Raw genomic sequence first — 17,305 nt, 5'->3', positions numbered from 1 at the left:
TCTCAGAAGAGACTTTGAACTTTGGACTTTAAAACATTGTTGACACTGTGATAGACTATGGGGACTTTTGAAGTTGGACTAAATGAATTTTGCATTATGATATTGTTACAAGCTTATGGGACCCAGGAGTGGAAAGTGGTAGGTTTGACAGTAACTGGCCCCCATAATCTCATAGGAAATGGCACTATTAGGAGGTGTGGCTTTGTTTGCATGGGTGCGGCCCTGTTGGAGGAAGTGTGTCATGGTGGGGCAGACATTAAGATTTCCTATGCTCAAGATACTATCCCATTTCTCAATCATTTCCTGTTGCCTGCAAGATGTATGACTCACAGATCCAGCACCATGTCTGCCTACCTGCTGCCATTCTCATCTCCATGATGCTAATGGACTGAACCTCCAAAACTGTAACTAAATCACACCAATTAAGTGTATTCTTTATAGGAGTTGCTGTGGTCATGGTGTCTTTTCACAGCAATAGAAACCCTAACAAAGACACTGACTTTGAACCCAAAGTGTCATGCACATTCATAATGTAAAATTCATGTAGCCCATCTTTAAGAGTTCCCCAAGTCTTAATGGTTCCAAATTTGTTCAAAAGTCCAAGTTCAACGTCTCCTCTGAGATCAATGTCTGTGAACCTCCATGAATAATAAAATACAACAGACTTTCTACTGAGCTACTGTGGAAGAGAAAGCACTACCATTCTTTAAGGGGAGAACAAGAAAATATCACACCAAAGCAAAACTTAACCACAGGAAAAAAAAAAACATTAAATTCTGTAGATCTTTGTCTGGTACCCATGTCACATGCTATCATGACATTAACTTCAATAAACTCAGACATTGCTGCCTCTAGTGCTTGGCTCTTGTAGCCACATGACTTCTCTCTATGGCTCATTCCATTAACGCCCTGCATTTTTCCTCTTCAGACATCCCACACTCCTGTCCTCTTCAACATCCTTGGGTCTCCACTTCAGCTTTAAATATTACCTGTTGGGGGATTCCTGCAGGAATTCAACCATGTTGTTCATTGCCAAGAATCCCAGGTCTCCTTTAAAGAATCTATGACCCCACCTCTTGTCAACTTAACATCCAAACAAATCACTTCAAATACAAACCTTTCCACGTCTCAAATCCATAGGCTCATAATGATGTGGCAACACAAGAAGATTTCAGTGCTTCATTCTCAAACCAGGAGTTAGGAGGCACAACACAACTCACAGTCTAACATTTCCTAATTATGAGATCCAAAACTGATAAAATCAAAGAACAAACAAAACCCAGCAGGATAAACATTGTGTCCTTCAGTTCAAAATGCAGCTTCTGAAGTTCATAATCACCCAGGCCCCAAAAGGCTTGGGGAGCCTCCTTTGCTCCAAACCTGCTGCTGGGAACACATGTAGCTTCCTCAACCAGCTCCACTGTGTACCCAAAGCCCTTCTTGACTGATATCCAATGGTCCTGGCAACTCCACTATCCTGGAATTTCCATGACAACTTAAACGTTACCTTCACAATGTCACACAGTGACCTCCCTGGTAGTCCTGTCAGGGGCCAACCCTACCACCCAGTGTCTGACCTCAGCTGCTGTTTATGTCTCCCTCCATATTTTGTCTTTCATAATTTCAAAACCAGTACAGGGAAGTTCTGATGCCAGTTTGAGATGAAGCCTCAACTTCTAGGCCCACAGCCGTTAACAGCATCTGTATGCAGACACCAGAGAAACAATGTCCTGTTTTCCCAGTGATGAACCCCAGATTTCTGCTTAGTGATCCTAATCTTTCTGACAGGTACAGCTTCTATACTGGCTACGTGCTCCTTTCCAACGATTTAAGCTTGTTTAACACATTTTTCTTCATCACACAAATTAGTCCATTAGCTTTAAATTCAACTTGATTAAAGCTCAAAGGACAAGGACAGAATGATGCCAAAATGTTGAAGAAAATACTGCAGGAAGGGTCTCTAGCCCAGTACTAGACAGTCTTTGCTCCCCTCAGAAACCCCATCACCTGGGGTCCACTGCTTGCAGCTTCCTCAGAGTTCTTTCATTCCTAGATGTTCGAGATTCTTTTCTGTTCATGTGACAAATATTCTGACCAAAGGCAACTTCGGGAAAGAAAGGATTTACATAGTTTATGCTTCTAGGTGAGATTCCATCTTCAAAAGGAGTCAGGACAGAAATTTAAGCAAGATTTAGAAGACAAATATCATGTTCTAAAGCAACAAACAAAAAAGAAGACTGAGGTCTCTAGGAGAAAACTCAAATCTTAAAATCCAGTCATATAACCTCCTGGACAAGGGGAACTGAAGCTTGGAAGAGGACTGATGTCAATTGCACCTCCATACTCCAGGATGGGGTGTGAGGGGATACTTTTCTGAGAGATGCTCATCCATCAAGCTGTTGTGATGGAGTGTGGCAGTTTCAATGTGAAGTGTCCCACAGGTTCTGCATTTGAACACTTGGTCCCAGGAAGAATGGCAGATGGGAAGGACATAGCACCTTCAGAAGGTGGAGCCTTGCTGGCAGAAGTGGGTCACTGCAAAAGAAGGTGCCTCTCCTCTTGTTCACACTGCTTCTAAACTACCAATTCAATGTGACCAGCTAGCCTCAAACTCCTGCTGCCATGCCTCTCCACCATGGTGGGATAGATCTTCACACTTTAAGCCAGAATAAACCACCTTGATTTCTCCATGCTCTGTGACTCAAGTATGTGGTGACTTCATCAACAGGGTCTTAGCATCAAGTTCTAGAGAGCTATCAAGGGCATTGACAATAACCTCCAGTGTTTGAGGTTTGGGAGCCTATAGAACCCCACTGACCAACAACCTAAAAGAGAGTAACATATAACTAGCACTGGGCATCATTTTTCACAACTTATATTGTCTCCCACATTGTAGAGTAACTCTATTTACAAATATGTATATATACATATATGGATGTGACTATGGTAGTGGGTTTCCATGTGCCTTTTTCAAAGGTATTTGATGTTAGGTACACATCTCAGTTCCCCATCTTTTCCCTGCCCTCTCATCCCCTATTTCATTCAGACTTTCTTTCCCATTATTCCCCTTCTCCTTCATAACACCTGCTCTTGAATTCTTCTGCCCTACTACCTGCACAGCCCCTTACCAGTTTCCTGACTTAGATAGATACTCCAATTTAAACACAAATATCTGAAGAATCAAATACGTTATCTACATACACAATGGAAAATGTGACATTTGACATTCTGTGTTGGGATTATCTCCTTCAGAAGTATCACTTGCAACTCCATCCATTTACCTAAAATTTTCATGTTTCTTTAAAGATGAATAATATACTATATGTATATGAACAACATTTTCATCATTCATTCATCATTTGATTGATATCTAGGCTTTTTCTATTTACTGCTATTGTGAATAAACGAACAGTATACATCAATCAATGAGCAACTCTCTCTGAAGTAGGATACAGAGTCTTGGGGTATGCCTAGGACTGGTATATCTTGATTTCTGTGTTTGTGTTTATGTATATAGCAAAATTTAAAACATGGATGAGCTTCCATATTCACATGAGTTAAAAACCTTATTCTTCAGATAAAAATTAACTACAAAATTTTTATATATGTGATGTAGAGGGTGGATTAAGGTAACATGTTATAAGACAGCTCAGATTTTAATTCTGTGTGTCACTTGCACCTGGTTATTATTTGGCATTAATACATCATTGTGCTAGTTTATATTGCATGTTTTCACATTCTAACCAAGTTTCTTTTTCTTTTTTTTTTTTTTTTTTTTGGTTTTTCGAGACAGGGTTTCTCTGTGTAGCTTTGCGCCTTTCTTGGAACTCACTTGGTAGCCCATGCCGGCCTCGAACTCACAGAGATCCGCCTGGCTCTGCCTCCGCCTCCCGAGTGCTGGGATTAAAGGCGTGTGCCACCACTGCCCGGCCAAAGCTGCTTTTTTATTTTTTTTTTAATTTTATTTATATTTATTTAATGTGCATTGATGTTTTGCCATGGGTGTCAGGTCCCCTGAAACGAATTACAGACAGTTTTGAGCTGCCATGTGGGTGCTGGGAATTGAACCCGGGTCCCCTGGAAGAGCAGTCAGTGCTCTTAGCCGCTAAGCCATCTCTTCAGCCCTCTAACCAAGTTTCTTACCAGTGGAGAATTCAGCTGTACATAATCTCAATGTTCATAAGGAATTTTTCTTTTAGCATCTTGTTGCATGTGGAAGAGAATAATTCCTACCAAGTTTAGAAATTCTGAAGTGGGCCATGGAAGTAGAAATGCAAGTGAGATCCAATAACTCTTTCTAAATTTTATCTTTTTCAAAGAACTATTAGAAGAAAATATGACAAATTTTAAAATTTTGCTTAATTGTAGTAGAGTATATGAATGTTTATCTTTTTTTTTTTGGTAATAGGTCTAGTAAACCACCTCCTCTACCACTCAAGTAACTTTACTCATAATGATGGTGACATGCATGTAGGTATTCAATGTCACACACTACCTTTTCGGTTGTTCTGTAACATTTTAATCTAAATTAATTATAGAGTAAAACAAAATTGGAAAGTAATAGGTAATATATTGGTATACCCTCTACCTACCCTGTAGTCGTGTGAACTACCACCACTACCACCCTACACTGATATAATACATTAACAGAAAGGGTACTTGACATTGGTGAAACAAAATTACACTATACTTTAGACCCCACTGAGACTGCATCATTTTGAACATCTCATGTGCTGCAGGGTTCTGGGCATGGCTAAGGCTAGATGTTGGAAGATACAGGAAGCAATGAGACCCAAGTAAGGCCAGGAATGTTCTTTTTATGACAACTCTCAAACAACAATATAGATCACTTGTGAAACCAGGATCAAGTTCCCTAAGGACCAGCCATTAGAATTCACCCCTTAAAAGCCCCACAGATCCTCCCAAAGCCCTCTGCCTTGCTGAACAAGTACACACTACTTGGTAGACACAGTTAAGCCACATCCAAAACACAGCATTTTCCCAACAGTCTACAATGTACTTGTCCCTCTTGTCTTCCAAATGAAATACATTTTTAATAACTGGAAAGGAACAGGTGCCTATGATTTCAAGGATTTAATGTTAAATCATATAAAAAATACTTAAAATTAAGAGCATTTACACTCTAAGAATACAAAGATTAACAAATTTTATGGAATAGATTATACAAACTGGTACACACACTGAAATTTGCATTTAATGAGGTTGGTGGGCCAATACACTTCTTTATATTGATGAAGTAAAATTAAAAAAAAAACAGCTCTGTTCAGTGGTGCTAGTATTAATCCCAAAGATGGGAGGAAAAAGACCACTGACCCAAATCATCATGGCCAAGTTAATTAAGACAAGCAATACATTGAAGCAAGCATTTTGATTCATGTACATGGGTTACTGCTCCCTAAGATAGGGCTCAAGAATTCAGCATTGGATGTGAGGAAACAAGACTTTTATAGATCTCAGGTGTAGGGGGTTTCCAAATGGGGGAAATAGGCAGGGCTGCAGAATCAGAATATAACATGTGGTCAAAACAAGATAATCACTATAGGTAGTCATAACAAAGTAGTCATAGTGGTCATTTGACCTTTTGAAGCAAAGGTAGTTTTGCATGGTGGTTATAAACTACTTTTTGAAACAAATACATGATTACCATTCCTGAAACAATCAGTACAGAACAATTTCTACTTAAGGTCACAGATGAGATATAACCCAGTCTTTGAAAAGCAGAGGTTTAATCATTAACAGGACTGAAGCTAATTTGTATTCACTATCATGGCCTTGAAGACTAAGACAGAGGCAGGCTGATTCTTCATTAGGAATAAAAGTGTGAAGATGGGTGAGAGATGGAACTTAGGATACCTGGAGAAAACTCAGAAGTACTATCAGCTTGTATGTCACTTGGAAGAAAACCACACTGAGTGTATCACTGCTGTGGAAGAAGTACCAAGAGTGACACACCAACACCATGCAGAACCCTGCAAGGCTAAATGGATCTGCTTATGCTACAGTTATACAGTCACAAACCCCAAGCTAGCAGTCTTTAATGTTGCTAACTGTGGTGGAGATTGTCACTTAATGGAGAGAACAAAAGCATTTACAGGTAAGTAGATCACTTAGGATGGGGTGGTAGAGGCTGATATGTGAGGCATGATATGATTATGATTCTGTTATGCACTCACACAACTCAAGATGATATTTGATGTTGCAACCTATTATGGGAGTTGGTTCATAAAAGAGGAAAGAGTAATTATTTGACACAGGTAGACCTAAAAGGATGGGATGGGAGAGGCTGATAAGAGAGTGGAAATGGGGCAGATGCCAAGAAACATCTTAGTCAGCATCCGGATTCAATGGTTTCTGATGTGTGACTTGTTCCCCGTATACATACTGGAAGTCACATGGTCTGCTCAACATTTTTATAAGCCTCACCTGGGTTGGAAACATTGACCCAGCTCCTAAATGCAAATTCCAATTCCAGAACAAGGAAGCAGAGTCTAGATCCAATCTGTGAAAGGACCTTCTTCAGCCTTGGTCAGCTCTCCACCTCTAGACCTGAAAATGGAAGAAAGGTAAGTATATAGAGTTACTATCTTAGAGTTTTTTCTATATCCATATCACTATGTGGATACCACAAAATGCAACATTTAGGGTCCAGGGCTTCTTCCTGGGGAAGAAATGCGACAGAAGCTACCTTTTGAAGTAGAGAGATGGACTGGCTTAAACAGACTTTTCTTACTTTCTCCAAAATCATCATATTCACTTCTGTTATTTCTTTAAGGAGAAATGTAATGTGAATATTTGTTTCCCAGGGAAAAACCCTGTACAACAGGCTCATTGTTTGTTGTTTTTCCAAGCTGATCTGTAAAGTTTGTATGTTGCATTCAAGAAAAAACAGATGGCTAGAATTTGAATAACTGAAGAATAACACAGGAAATATTTATTTACGAAGACTAGAGGTCTTAGGGAAAGAGGAGATAAATGGAGAATAATGATAAATCAAGAGGGTGAAGATGATGTCCACTATTTGGCTCCAATAATCAGCAGAAGGAATTGGTACTGGAGTATGAGAGAGGGGATGAGGGGGGGAGAAGAGAGGTCATAGTTATAGGTCAGTAGTAAGAAGGGATAACTAAATGCACGGAGACGCACTGCTGTTATCAACACACAGCTGACCAGGAGAAGGTCAATACAATTCTCAAGCATCTTGCCTTTTGCTCTCTTGTGCCCTTGAAATGTCACCAACTGCCTCAAATAAAGAGAAACTTAGAGAAAAGGACAAATCTTAGGAGTGAGATAAGGCACTTCTGTGAGATGTCAGAGATCAGAGAGAAAGATGGAAGGAAAAACTTCCTCACTTGCAAATCTTCCACCGTGAGGTTTCTAGATTTAATTGTCATAGATCATTTCTCTCATTACCTTCAAAGAGTTATTTTTGTCTTGCTTGCATTTTATTCTTTTAGTGCTGCTTTTGTGGGTTAATCACCCATTTTGATAAAAAAATAACAAGATTAGCCTGAAATTTATGGAGGGAAATATACTTCTTATTTGCTATAGCATGAGAGTGGCTACTCAAATACAGAATTTTAGAAAATACCTTACCAAGAAATTTGTTATGCATGGGTATGCAGCTGCACCTGGCCAGACAGAGAAGTACAGCATTGCTATTCTTTAGACATAAAGGAGCAAAGGCATGCTGTGGTCAAGAATTTTCAGGCATATCAACATGTCAGTGCAGGAAAGACACACAGAGGAGCAGGGGGTTGTTCATATAAAATTCTGACACAGCCTTGATGCATTTTTCCACTCATCTCTAAATCTCCAGTTTCTAGTAATGTTTTTGTCATCTGATCAAGACTGAATTCAAATGTGGATCCCCTCTAATTAAAAACTCAGATTATTCATTAAGAGAGAAATAAATGGACTTAGTCTCTCTGGCAGTCAATAAATGTCTTGAAGATCCTTCAAGCATGAGAGCATAGGGAGATTTTTGGTATCTGCTTGAAAATATAGGAAAGTGGGTCAGAGAACAGAGAGAAAGCATCACAAGAGATGCAGAAAGAAACAAAATGATATGATATAAATTTGATTTCAGGAAATCCCTTTCGTACATTTAAACATATTTCTCCCAAGGGACAACATCACAACAAATGTTGTTTAAGGAATGAATGTCCAGGGGTTACAGGTGAACACTACCATTGTCACTTTTGTGCTGACTGTAGCTGATGTCCACCACCTCCATTCTCAGCAAAATCTGACTTCTCTTCTGCTGTTTCACAAGTTTTTTAACTAGGGATTTTAATCATCCATAATTATGGCTGCTATCTTGCTTATATTGTGGAGAATTCTCCTGTGCTTTTCCATTATTCACTTCTAATAAGCACAGAGTGTTGTGGTGTAAACAAGTTTTTCAAGGGGGTAATCCTTTCCTGGGTAGTGTGATTATTTTATAAAGTAACTGTAATATAAGCATGATAACATGAATTCCAGTCTCCAGAATAATCCAGGTCTGACAGGGCATGCCATAATGCCAGTGCCAGGGAAGCAAGACTAGAGGATCCATGGAGTTTACTGGTCTGCTGTTGAGTCTGTGAGCTCCATGTTTAGTGAGAAACACTGTCTCAAAAAAGTAAGGTAGTGATTTACTGAAGAAAAACTTGACATCTGCCTGTAACTTCTATAAACATCTGTGTACACACATGCACACACACACACACACACACACACACACACACACACACACACACACACTGTACTGTTAGTGAGGCAGTTTTTCTGGATTAGAATTCACATTGACAGAGACAGATATATCACTCACCCTTCTATGCTACAATTCCATCCTCAGAAAACTGGTAAAAACAGTCATTCTTACATCATAAGCTCTGGGGGGATTCAAGGTGACAATATAAGTAAGCTTTTAAAGAATGAATTTATTTAGTCCACATATGAGCTCATCCTGTTCCTCTACTAACTAGAGCTGAGTTGCAACTGCCTATCCATCACTATTTGTATTTCAATTGCTGCACCATCTCAGCTTCTCTTCAGTCTACACAGAAAGCTTTTGTCATCAGAGAAAACTCTCCATCTTCTACCATCTTCTAGAAGGGACTATGGAGAAGGCTCCTATTATGTTAGGTTTTTCTTTCTCATTTACTGCACTCCACTTAGCAGTCCTCCATTAGACATGCCCATGTTTCAGGTCCCTCTCTGCAGCATCAATAAGAGCTCACCTCTCCTTCGTTCCTCCTCCTTCCTCTGCTGAGCAATCATGTCAGAACCACATGCATCCCCAGGCTGTGCAACTAAGAGTGTCCTGCTGCTCAACTAACCTGTGTCAGATCTTTACCTCAATATGCTGCCCATGATCAGTGTCAATGATTTGTCCATGCTTGATTGCGAATATATTCAGGGTTGTTAACAAAAAGAGTTAGGAATGTTGAGAATTTCTTTATCACTTTTTCAGTGCTGGTCAATGACTTTTGTTGCATTTGCCTTTTTAAATAATACATGATTCATCATCTAATGCTGTAAAGATTTGCATGTGTGCATTTATTAATAAGTAAACAATGTTAAAGTCTCACACAATCTGAGGATGGGAATATAAATACAGCCCATCTTCACTGTCTGATGCACTGAGACATTTCTAGACTGTATGATTTTTAAATAAAGGATAAAGTGAATTTTTACCCTTTGAAATTTAAATTGGATGCTTTTTTCTCTTGACATTATTTTTATGAAGAGTTCAAGCTCAATGATAAATATAACAAGTCAAGAGGTCATACTTATTTTATATTTGTTAAATAACTTTGTGTTTGCCCAATTCATAGAGCTGTTGGCTATCTCTTTGTGCTATATTGCTTTTACCATGATAGGCTATCCTATTTCTTATCCAAGTTTCTGCACAGATTGTCACCCTGGGTGGCATTCAATTTTGTCACTTCATTTCCTACATATTTTGAAATGATCGTTTTTACTTCATATTTATGCTCTTTATTACATTAATTTATTTATTTAGCCATGTTTTACCACCCTTGCATCTTGGAATAACATTGACTAAATCACTGTGAATACCATTTATGTTACTGTCATTTTTTTTCAGTTTTATACATGTAACCATTCATTGTGATCATATTCACCCACTGTTACCCTCTCTCAGTCCTGAACAACCCTGTTGATCTTCTTCTTCCTGCCAACAAGTCTCTTTTCTACATTCATGTCATTTTTTAAAATTTATTTATTTAAAATTTATTTATACAGTGTTTTGCCTGCATGTATGCCTGCATTTCAGAAGAGGGCACCAGATCTCATTATAGATGGTTGGGAGCCACCATGTGGTTGCTGGGAATTAAACTGAGGACCTCTGGAAGAGCAGCCAGTGCTCTAAACTGCTGAGCCATCTCTCCAGTCCTCCTGTCACTTTTTACTGATCCACTGACTATTCAGTCTTTATGTCATTGTATGTTATTTTATTGCTTTTTTGGTGACCACATCTCTTTTTGTTTAACATAATTTCTTTATTCTATCTTCGGGAATTTCATATCATGAACCCTAATTCTCTCACATCCCAGGCCCTCCATATGCTACCTTTACCCCTGCTGTGCCCCCGAAAAGAAAATCAATCAAACCAAACCAAGCAAACAAAAACAAAGAAAAACAAGCAAAAACCTCTTAGTTCCTCGATCTTTCCAGCTTCACCAACTCCTCTTCATTCATCTTAGTAGCAATGGGTGATGCAATGTGCCACACAGTAAACTTTAGTCCAATCAGCTTTACTTGCAAATGTTCATTCATTGCCTAGAGTCATGATCTGATTCAAGACCTCTGGTTTATGCTATATCATCATCAATGGATCCTCACTGAAAAACATCTTGGACATCCTAAGGCCACCTGGAGTCACTGAGATCCTGTGGGTATTGTTTCACAGGACCAGTCCCTTCACCAGCTCCAGAAGGTCCTAGGTAGGGTAGATGTTAGGGTGGGACAACCCCAGGCCTGGCTGTGGTCCTGGGTAGGTAGTTGAGCTGATCAGTCCAGACCACTGGGGTCACCCCTCAAGTGAGTGGCAGAGCCAGCTCCCCTATACCCATGATGAGAGGTTGGACAATCTCTCCAAAGTGTGGGGCCCAGCTCTGCCATTACAATCGGGGTGAGCTTTCTTACTGCAGTATCCAGTTAGGGGCAGATCCAGCTATATCATGGTCAGTGAATGATGGGGCTGGCTCAACATAGCTTTCTGATTTCATCAGGAATGTATCCCATGGCCATCTGAATGACACAGGCCACAGACATCAACACAGACCCCAGCTGAAGTGGGACCATAGACCTAGACATGACCCTCGGCAGCAGCTTGGGTCTGGGTGACATCCTGGTTCTGGGTATTAGTGCAGGACACCCAGATCAGGATGGCTCTGGTGGTGGCATGGTTCCTGAACACCAACAAGGCCACTGGTTGCAGCCCCTATCCCAGGTTTTCATGTAACCTTTGGTGGCAACACAGATACTGGTTGTGGGGGAACCATAGTTGGTATTCAGCAGCAACCAGGTCTGGATGTCACAGTGAATCCAGATGGTGGTATAGATCACCCAGATGAGCATGACCCCAGGGGCAGCATGACCTTCGGATAACAACATGGCCCAAGGTGCTGGCTCAGACCCAAGGAATCTGCATGCCCTCATGGTGAAAGGATACATGGACATCTACAGAGACCCTGGATATTGTAGGGCCATACATGGCTCCCAGCAGCAGCCCTGGCCCAGACATCACCATGGCAACAGAAAACAGAATATGCCACTTTGATCTGTATTTCCCCAGATGTGGTATGGACCTTGGGCAACAACATAGTCCCAGGTGGTTGATCCGATCCCAGCAAATACACAGACCTTGGTTGCAGCAGAAGCCACAGGCATTGACCCAGACCATGAATGTTGTAGGGCCTTGGACCCAGATATGGCCCTCTGCAGCATCTCAGGCCTGGATGACACTATGGCCCTGGATGGCAGCACAGGCCACACAGATCAGTGTGGTTCTGGTGGTGGCATAGCTCCTGGACACTCAATGGCCACTGATGGCAGCCCAGACATTGGACAACTCCATGGCTCCTTATAGCAATGGGGCCATGGATGACTACACAGCCCCTGGCTGTGGTAGAATCATGGACCCAGACATGGCCCCTGGCAGCAATCTGGTCCAGATGCCACCATGCCCCTGACTGGCAAGAAGGTCTCCCACATCAGCCTACTCCTTACCACATTAACCTGTTCAATTCCACCTCATTCCATGGCACATGAACCATTCCTCTCCTTCTCTGCCATTTCTCTATCACATACTTGCTTGTCATAATGAGACCCATCAGGCTGGCCTATGGGTGGCTTGCATACACCTGAGCTAGACAGCATCAGATGGGCCATGGAAGTCTTCCTGCCAATCCAGTTCTTGAGGACCCAGTCTGGCCTATGGGTGGCTTGCACAAACCTGAGCCATACATCATCAGTTGGGCTGTGGATTGTTCACCACTTCTAATGCTATTCTATTGTGAACTAATATTGCACAAAACATTTATACTCATTAAGATTCCTTTATAACCTAAAATATGTTATATTATAGAAAAATTCTGTAGGTTGCTGACAAGGATATGTATTCCATAGTTCTTGGGTGAACTGCTTTGAACTATGTTTTAGTTAAAGTTTTATGGCTGTGAAAAGACTCCAAGACCATGGCAATTCTTATAAAGGAAAACATTTAATTGGGGCTGGCTTATAGGTTCAAAGGTTTAATCCCTTATCCTCATGATAGGAAGCATGGTTGCAGAGAGGCAGACATGGTGTTAGAGAAGGAACAGGGAGTTCTACATCTGGATCCACAGAAAGCATAAAGAAACTGAGACACATTGTCTCCAACAACACTATACCTACTTCAGCAAGGCCACATCTCTGAATAGTGCCACTCCCTGTGAACCTATGGGGTCATTTTCATTCAAACCATCACATTCCACTTACTGGGACCCACAGACTTATATCTTTATCATAATGGAAAAAAAATGAGTTTAGTCAAACTTCAAAAGTCCCTGTAGTCTGCAATAATCTCAAATTTGTTTAAAGTCCAAAATATCTTCCAAGACCCATGTCAGTCTCTTAACTGAAACTCCTGTGAAATCAAAATGGAAAGGGAGATCATATACTGCCAACATATAATGGCACATAATATACATTACCATTCCAAAATGGAGGAAAGGGAGCGTAGTGAGGCAAAACTGGACCAAAGCAAGTCGCAAATCAAGCTGGGCAAACTCTAAACACTTCATCTCCATATCCAATATCAAAACACTCTTCAGATCTCCAACTCTGTTCAGCTTTGTGACTGTAACACACTTCTTTCTCTTGGGCTCATTCAACTCCCTGTTAGCAGCTTTCCTCAACAGGTATCCCACAGCTACGGCATCTCCAAAATCTTGAGATCTCCATGGCAATCCAGGCTTCACATACACAGCTTCACATAATTGCCTCACTAGGCCTTCATACAGAGACACTCCTAAGACATGCCTGGCCTCAGATGCTTTCTGTTGTTGCAGAGGGAGATTCCATAACCTTCTATCCTTGACTCTAAAGCTGGAACCACATGGCCAAAGCTGCCAAGTTCCACTGCTTGCTGTGGCAGTAACCTGGCACCCTCATTTAATTATACCTTACCATCTTTCTGTTTTTGATAGTTTCCTTTACTGCCTAAGCTTGTCTGTCCTGAATCTCAATATGTAGACTAGGCTGGACTTGAACTCAGAGAACCTCTTGCCTCTTTCTTCTGAGTGCTGAGATTAAAGGAACGTACCATCATGCCTGGATCTAAGCTGTTATTTCATTCCTTTTCACAAGTTGGAAGCTTAGCTGACCAGGGTCTTTTCCTGAGGTTAGCAAACCCTTGATTCCTTTTAATATCAGGCTTTTCTTTAATCTGTTTATATCCTAGAACACAGGACTTAGCTCCATTCTACTTCTTGGTGCCAATTTTCTCCTCAAATTCTACATTTTATAACTTTTTTGATCAGCTTCCTCCTTTTCATTTTACCTGCATAAGAGTGAACTCTAACAACCACAGGACAGAGTTGATACTAGTCTGTTTTGAGATTTCCTTGGCCAATGAAATTAATGCAAAACTCTTCAGTTTAGGCCCAGACACATTTTTTGGACAAGGGCAGAAAGCACCTATATTCTTCACCAAAATACCCCAAGAATAGTGTCTAGGGAACATACTAACATTGTTCTCCTTTGAACCCTCTTGAGCCAGGCCTCCACAGTTCAAGTCACTCTCAGCACCACTGTCTTCCACTGACTAGAAAAACACTGACTAGTAAAACCAGTCACAATGGGAGATGAAGATGAGTGGATCCTATTTTGGCTTCCTGTTTCCATTTCATGAAGCTGAAATGCACACTGGTGAACAATTGTAACAACCACTGCCATGCTACCATCAGCAGCAAGCTCAATATGTTTAAGTCAACTGCTTACCTCCTACCAGTTTGACTATTTTAAGTTGTTGATGCCCCAGATGGTTTCCTGGATTAAAACTTTGGGCTCCTATGGGAAGATCAAGGCTACAGGAATGAATGATATAATCTTGGCGAACACAACTGAGTTAGTTGGGTCATTTTCTTCAAAGCTCTTGTGTTAGGTTAGTGTGTAAGGTCTTCTGGATGCTTTCCCTGAGCCTGGAGATCTATCTAGACATTTTCAGATGATTTCTCCTACATGAAAGCCTCTATCTAGAACAAGGAGTTATCCAGAAGGATCTTGTGATGCAAAGCTTTCTATATGGGTACTGTTCAGGCTAAGCTACTGATTGCACCATTGTCAGGTATGGAAAAGAAAACCACCTGTCTTCTCTTCAAATGTCTTTGTGGCTTCAGGGGTGAGAAATAGAAGCCTATTAAGAATGGCTATATGGCGAAATGGAGTGGAAAGAAAGCTCTAAATGATACTACCTGCCCAGCTATGCTGCTCTCTTTTCTAGACTGTTTGCAACCATGTATAGATCTCAAGGCTCTTCTCAGGGTTTAGGACACAATTCCCAAACTGAGGTGCTCTGTAGTTTCCTCTGCAGCACAGCCCATACTTTTCATGTCAGAGACCTGTGCCTTTGCATATAGGTACAAGTCACAACCACATTTACTCCAAAATTTCAACTACCCTTGAACTTATGGTTCATTTGCTCATTTGTTAGCTTTTAACTCTCCTCTGTAACCCTGTAGAGAACAGGACACTGGTGACATAATCACAAACAGAAATGTACTTGATGTAATTTCAGGCTTCCCTGCCTTCTAGTTTTCAAATTTTAAAATGAAGTCTCAGTCCTTCTAGCATAAGAAGTGTGACTGTATCCACACAGGTCTTCATCCCGTTACCTTCATGACTCTCATTCATTATTCCATTTTCCCCATTTGGTAGACTCCTTACAGTGACTGAGGACAGCTATGGCTTGTGCCAGGATCTCCCATATTCCTACACAAGAGAAGGAACCTCAGCCCTGGAACAGAAAGACAGTTTCAGAATTCTGTCTCTTCATGACACAGTATAAGATGCTTAGCAACTATACTGGGACCATCAGCTATCCCAATGCCACTAGAGGCAGTGGTCTGCAGATAAACTGAATAGCACAAACTGGATTTAAAAGAAGTCTAGTAGTTTAGGGTTTTAATAAATTACTTAATATCTGGTCTGTTTTCCCCTCTTTGTGAACATGTGCCAGACATTCTTACATAGCCAGGTGGTCTTGACAGAAAGTTTCATGTGTTCATATCTCAATTTACCTTGCAGAAACACCAGTGGAACATTCTCAAGCATGGGTTCATCCACCCCAGCCTGGAGCACTGACAGCACAACAATGAATAGAAGTTACTACACTGGAAACTTATACTGTGTTACCATGTACAAAGTCTTCAGTATTCTTTCTCTCATCATTTGCATGGTTGGAGTGGCAGGAAATGCCATAGTGCTGTGGCTTCTGGGCTTCCACATGCACAGGAATGCCTTCTCTGTCTATGTCCTCAACCTGGCCGGGGCTGACTTCCTCTTCCTCTGCTTTCAGATTGTATTTTTCCTGAAACAAATTCTTCTTCTGTTCAATGTCAACTCCTTCTATGTTCCATTCTATCTCACCAATTTATCACTCACTGCTTACCTTGCAGGTTTATGTATGATTGCAGCCATCAGTGTTGAGCGATGCCTGTCTGTTTTGTGGCCCATCTGGTATCACTGTCAGAGACCAAGACACATGTCATTTGTCATGTGTGCCCTGCTCTGGGCCTTCTCTGTACTGTTAAGCCACACGTTACAGTTTGGTTGCAGTTCACAGCTTAGTGTTCATGGATATTCTTACTGTGGGACTGTTGCTTTTACCATTGTTGTATTTATAATAGTACTATCTGTGATTCCTTGTGGATTTAACCTGGCTCTGCTGGTCAGGATCTTCTGTGGCTCACAGAGGATTCCTGTGACCAGGTTGTATGTGACCATTGCACTCACAGTGCTAGTCTTCTTACTCTTTGGTCTGCCCTTTGGTATCTATGGTATACTTGTCATTTCGAAAATGAAGTTGCCTAGCATTTTCTCTTGTGATAGCAGTTATATTACAGCTTTCCTGTCCTGTGTTAACAGCTGTGCCAACCCCATCATTTACTTCCTTGTTGGCTCCATTAGACATTGCAGGTTTCAGAGGCAGTCTCTGAAGATGCTTCTGCAGAGAGCCATGCAGAACACTCCTGAAGAAGAAGATGGAGAGACAGGTTCGTCAGGAATCCTGGAGAGCAAGAAACAGCCTTGTGTAGTAGTTGAGTGAGCCCTTGATCAGACACAGTTGCTTTGAGAATCAACTTGGCCTTTATCTGTGTGGGCCATTTTCACAACATTGTTCAACCGGTTGAGAAAATAGTCATTTTGTAGATATTGGCTGAAATGGGGCTTATTAAATAGAAACTGACTGAAGCTCCCTGTAGCTAGAGTTTTCCTGCCTGGCCCACAGTCAGGACAAATCTCTGTCACCCACCAGTCCCATAGCCACTCAGACACAACCAAGTAAACACAGAGACTTATATTGACTTATATTGCTTACAAACTGTATGGCTGTGGCATGCTTCTTGCTAACTGTTCTTGTATCTTAAGTTAACCCATTTCTATAAATCTATACCTTGTCACATGGTTCATGGCTTACCGGCAACTTCACATGCTGCTTGTCATGGCAGCAGCTGGCAGTGTCTCTCTCACTCAGCCTTCCACTTTCCAGAATTCTTTTCCTCCTTGTCCCACC

The 17,305-nt window shown here is 41.1% G+C and overlaps 1 protein-coding gene across 1 annotated transcript; it reads left to right on the top strand.

Annotated features, from left to right (window-relative positions):
• The first annotated feature begins 6,380 nt into the window (after window positions 1–6,380).
• Window positions 6,381–17,006, top strand: LOC131902347 (mas-related G-protein coupled receptor member B4-like). The gene is made up of 2 exons (XM_059253346.1): window positions 6,381–6,584; window positions 15,817–17,006. The coding sequence occupies exons 1-2, from the start codon at window positions 6,574–6,576 to the stop codon at window positions 16,835–16,837; spliced, it is 1,032 nt and encodes a 343-aa protein (XP_059109329.1). The 5' UTR covers window positions 6,381–6,573; the 3' UTR covers window positions 16,838–17,006.
• The last annotated feature ends 299 nt before the right edge of the window (window positions 17,007–17,305 follow it).

The sequence above is a fragment of the Peromyscus eremicus genome, chromosome 1 (genome assembly GCF_949786415.1).
Source record: "Peromyscus eremicus chromosome 1, PerEre_H2_v1, whole genome shotgun sequence".
Classification (NCBI taxonomy): Eukaryota; Metazoa; Chordata; class Mammalia; order Rodentia; family Cricetidae; genus Peromyscus; species Peromyscus eremicus.
This window is presented reverse-complemented; position numbering and strand designations above follow the sequence as displayed.